Below are 4,401 nucleotides of genomic sequence, written 5' to 3'. Positions count from 1 at the left end.
CTTGCGGTTGGCTTGAGTCAGTTCCATTCTGAATATTTTGCTGTCGTTCATATTCAACGTCTATTGGCTCTGACTTCAGTTGAGTGCTTGAAAATAGATGTTGGCGTGCCGTTGCCGTTGGTTCGCTAGTCGACGTAGATGGTGTCAGCGGTGGTGACGGAAGAACTTTTGTACTCTCGGTGGCGTTTGAGTTGACCACTGTTGGACCTGGGCTCTCAGACTTTCGGGTTCTTTTGGTCAAATCCAGTGATGCATTGTCTTGGGAATCGTCTCCCTTTGTTTCGTTGTCCTCAAAACACGTTTCTGGAACTGATTTTTTTACCGACAAATCGGCGACTAAATCGTATTCGTTGGAGTTATCACAGGAGTTTTCATCCGATTGCACAGTACATCGAACTGGGTTCTGACTCTTTCGCTTGCGTTTATTCGATGTGGAACCAGGTGTGTTTGCAGCGCTGCTGCTACCGCCACTACCCACGCCCGGAAAGGTAGAACTCTCAAAGTCGCCCCGCATACTGAACGAATCGGTTACACTAAGTGAGTCGTCGTTGCTCTCGCTACTGTGCTGCTCAGCCACGCCCGATTCGGCATCGCGGTCACCGCTCGGTACTTTACTGGAAGATGGTTCTTTGGTATGCTTGTAGTCAGTCGTTAAAGGCGAGGTGAGATCCATATCGTGACTGTTGTCTTCTACATCGGAGGCGTCGTCCCCGCCGCCATCGGTGTTGTAGTCCTCTGAGTTGGTTTTCTCCAAAATACTATCACCTTCGTCACCCACCACCACAATACCCTCTCCCTCGTCATCGTCATCATCGTCGTCGTCGTCGTCATCGCCTATGTGAATGCCGCCATCCAATATGCTATCATCTTCGTCATCGTCCAACTGGCCCTCACTGCCTTGTCGGTGACGAGAGCGTGTGTCAAAGCGTCCCAACATGGCGCTGTCCATGTATGAACGGTGCATAAATTCAGCTGAGCCGTGTTTCATGTCGTGCATGCTGGCCATTTGATGGTGCCTCATATCGGGCGGTGGTGTGAGCAGCGGAAAGCTGCCAAATGGATTGAGACCGGCCATCAGCCCGTTCGGTGGTTGTAAGAGCAACGGATGAGGTTGAGCTGTGCGCCCATCGTGGGGAGATATTTTGCGCCTGAGGTGGGGAGAATGCAGCTTCGGGTTCGGATTGGCACTGTGGCGGTTTCGAGATCGGCGAGAACTGAACATCATACTACAGCCGTCTACGGTGCACTTGTGCATCTCTCGCAAATGTACCGCGGAAAAGTGGATCTTGAGCGCGCCTTTGTCACAGAAGGTCTTTAAGCAGACATTGCACTGCACGCGCTNCGGTGCACTTGTGCATCTCTCGCAAATGTACCGCGGAAAAGTGGATCTTGAGCGCGCCTTTGTCACAGAAGGTCTTTAAGCAGACATTGCACTGCACGCGCTTTTTTCCTGTGACCGGGTTGATGAACTGAGTGCCCAAATTCGCAGGCAAAGTGCCCCATTGACGTTTGCCCGGTGAGTGCGATTTTCGTCCAGGACGTAAGCTAACGCCGGAAGAAAATCTCGTAAGTCGTTGCGAGGAATGAGAGGACGAGTGATCGATGTGACTTGAGCGCGATTGACGAGATTCATGATGTTGACTTTGGTACGAATTGGATATGGCGGCGGAGCCAATGGATGTTGGTGGCGAAACAGGATGATGATGGTGGATGCGATGAGTAGGCGGCTGCTGAGCGTGCGAGGTGCCTGCACGTTCACGTATGTGACCCATGTTTCCGCTGTCGCCCTGATGTTTAGACAGTTTTGCCTCCTCAGCATCTGGGGATTTCGAACGTATAGCTTGCTTGCTCAGGTTTAGGTTGGGATTAATTGTGGGAAAATGAGACGCGAGAAGACTATGAGGCATTGGATTTCCGGAAGCAGCAGCTGCTGCAGCTATAGCCGCCACTTGATTACTCGTCAGGCCCGGAGGTAAACTGGATGCTGTTGGAACGCCCGTAGGTGAAGCGCCTGGGCCGAGCGTCGGCGGTGGAGGCGGAGGTGGTGGTAAAGGAAAGGGTAACGGGTGCCCCGACATAGCCATCGCATTGAAGAACTGGTTGCTTTGAGCTGCAGCAGCCGCGGCCGCAGCGACTGCCGCATTTTTCTCCGACGGAGTGGAAGCCTCGTTGATGCGACGACGCGCTTGTGCCAACATTGCTGCTTGTTGAGCAGCCTGTTGTTGCAGGTGCTGGTGATGCGCCAGCTCGTTTGGACTCATGCGCGCTGGTGGCAGCGGTGGCAAGCCGCCAAACGCCGTAGAACTGATCTTGCGAAAGTCGAATGGTTGCATGTTTTGCAGGTGACTAAGCGGGTTGTGCGGGTTTTGAGGCGAACCGCTATTGGCTGACTGCTGCATACTGCTGCCAGGACTACTCGCACTGGCAGCCGATGAGTTAGATGCTGAGTGGTGATGTTGACTGTTTGCACTGGCGTTCGATGTTGGCGGCGGTGGTGGCGGTGGCAAGCCACAAGCTGGCGATGCCTGACCGCGAAAATAATTGGCCAAATGGTTTGGCGGCGACAAACTGTTGCTGCCCGATGCCGACGCCGCGGCCGAAAGCTTTTGATGAAGTTGCGATTGTAGTTGCATCTGCGCGTGCGCCAATGAACTCAAATGCATATTCATGGGAAGAGTTGCTGCCCTCGGCGGTGACGGACGGCGGCTTGGTGACATAACCATGGATGCTGAGCTCGTTGTCGCTGTATTGTGCTGTTGATGAAGCGAATTCCGTTTGCCGGACAAATCGTGATCGCCGCCACTTGAGCGCCGCGCAAGTTCCTGCTGTTGTTGCTGTAGTTGTTGTTGTTGTTGTTGATGGTGGTGATGATGGTGCTGCTGCTGCTGCAGCTGATGGCGCTCGTAACTGTATGCAAGTGCGGCGGCCTGTGCTTGCGCATGCGCTTGGGCGTGAGCGTGCGCCTTCTTCAGATATTCAAGCTCGAGGTCTTGCAGTTGTGCGCTGGTCGGCAGCGAGTGTGGTCCAGTGGCGATGGCGGCGGCAGCAGCAGCAACAGACGCTGGCTGCAGGGTCGGCGGCAGTGGGAGCGGGTAGTGTTGTGCTGGCGGGTATTGCTGTGCTGGATGTCGCTGCTGGAATCCGTTGCTGGAATTTTCCTGATTAATATTCATTAAGTCGCCGTTTTGGACAGATTAGCGTTGTTGCAGTGGTTGCAGTAGTTAAGACTAGAATTGTTCGTTCTGGATGCTTACTGGAAAACCTGTCACGAGTATTGTCGCAGTCAATGCTTATCGTACAATCCTGAGTGCATGGATGCGACATGGCGATTATTACGCCACCAAAAACCACAACAGCCGAGTGTGAATGTGTTTGTTGAAATAGCCTGAAAGAAAGAGAGAAAAAGAACAATGAGGTAAGCCTTGTTGATTATTTTAGAATAAAATTTTGATCTGTATTATTTAATATTAAGAAATAAATCCGCCACAAGCAAAATGGTCAACAGCCACCTTCAACTCAAACACACACACAGGCGTAGATGCTATGTATGTATATCATCGCATCAGGACTGTCAAGTGGGCTTGGTGTGGACCCTTGTCATTGAGTAAACATGTCCATAAGATAACCTCAAACGCTGCACAGTCCTCAGTGTGCTGTGTAAACAAGCGCTTGAAGCCTGGCAGAAAAGCGACTCCTTCAAACCCTTTCCCGCATCACGGCTGTATGCATACATGTGTATGTACATTAGGGTGTCCCAGAACACATCGGATTATTAGGTTTAAAAACTTCCTTATGCCAACACTCCCATTATCCCCTTATACATATGTATATAAAATTTAGTTGACTTACAGCCGGTTTCACCAGCAGTTTAAACGAAAAATTATTTTTTTATTTTCTGTCAATTTACATATAAAGTTCAAAAAATTAAAATCATTTTTCACTTAAGTGGCTTTCGTGAAACTGGCTTTGGTTAAGTAGTTGTATTGAGATTGCCACACTGCACGCAATATGTACTTCTCTAAAAATTTTTAAACATTTATGCCGCTAAGTTGAATAAAGCCGATAGACGTTGGCTTTTCCGCAGCCGTTTATCGCTAAAATCTGAGTTATCCTGCTGCTTTCAAGAGCTATTTTTGCCAATACCGATTGAACCCACCTCCATACGATATTTTGATTGTTTGCTGTCAAAACAAAGCATCGAAGAGTAACTTTGTCGAACAGTGTAGTTATCTTGGTACAAGTCCGTACGGGTCATCGTCATTCTACAGCAATAAACCTTTAGATTTGTACGCCAACGAAAAATTTTGGGTCACCCTAATGCACTACGTACACGGGTGCGATGCTTTTGCGCGTATCGTTTTATTTGTCCTGCCATACAGCGCGACAGTTTAGTGCAATTGA

The 4,401-nt window shown here is 50.0% G+C and overlaps 1 protein-coding gene across 1 annotated transcript; it reads right to left on the bottom strand.

Moving 5' to 3' along the window:
* Positions 1–4: 4 nt before the first annotated feature.
* LOC108376536 (AF4/FMR2 family member 4-like) lies at positions 5–3,389 on the bottom strand (the record flags this gene model as incomplete). Its single annotated transcript, XM_017632756.1, has 2 exons — positions 1,400–3,389; positions 5–1,296 (listed from the first exon to the last, which is right to left on the bottom strand). Coding segments are annotated over exons 1-2 (3,066 nt in total), but the record flags the coding sequence as incomplete, so codon positions are not given.
* Between the last annotated feature and the right edge of the window lie 1,012 nt (positions 3,390–4,401).

Source organism: Rhagoletis zephyria, unplaced genomic scaffold (assembly GCF_001687245.7).
Source record: "Rhagoletis zephyria isolate East Lansing unplaced genomic scaffold, Rhagoletis_zephyria_1.1 Rzeph_scaffold_10602, whole genome shotgun sequence".
NCBI lineage: Eukaryota > Metazoa > Arthropoda > Insecta > Diptera > Tephritidae > Rhagoletis > Rhagoletis zephyria.
This window is presented reverse-complemented; position numbering and strand designations above follow the sequence as displayed.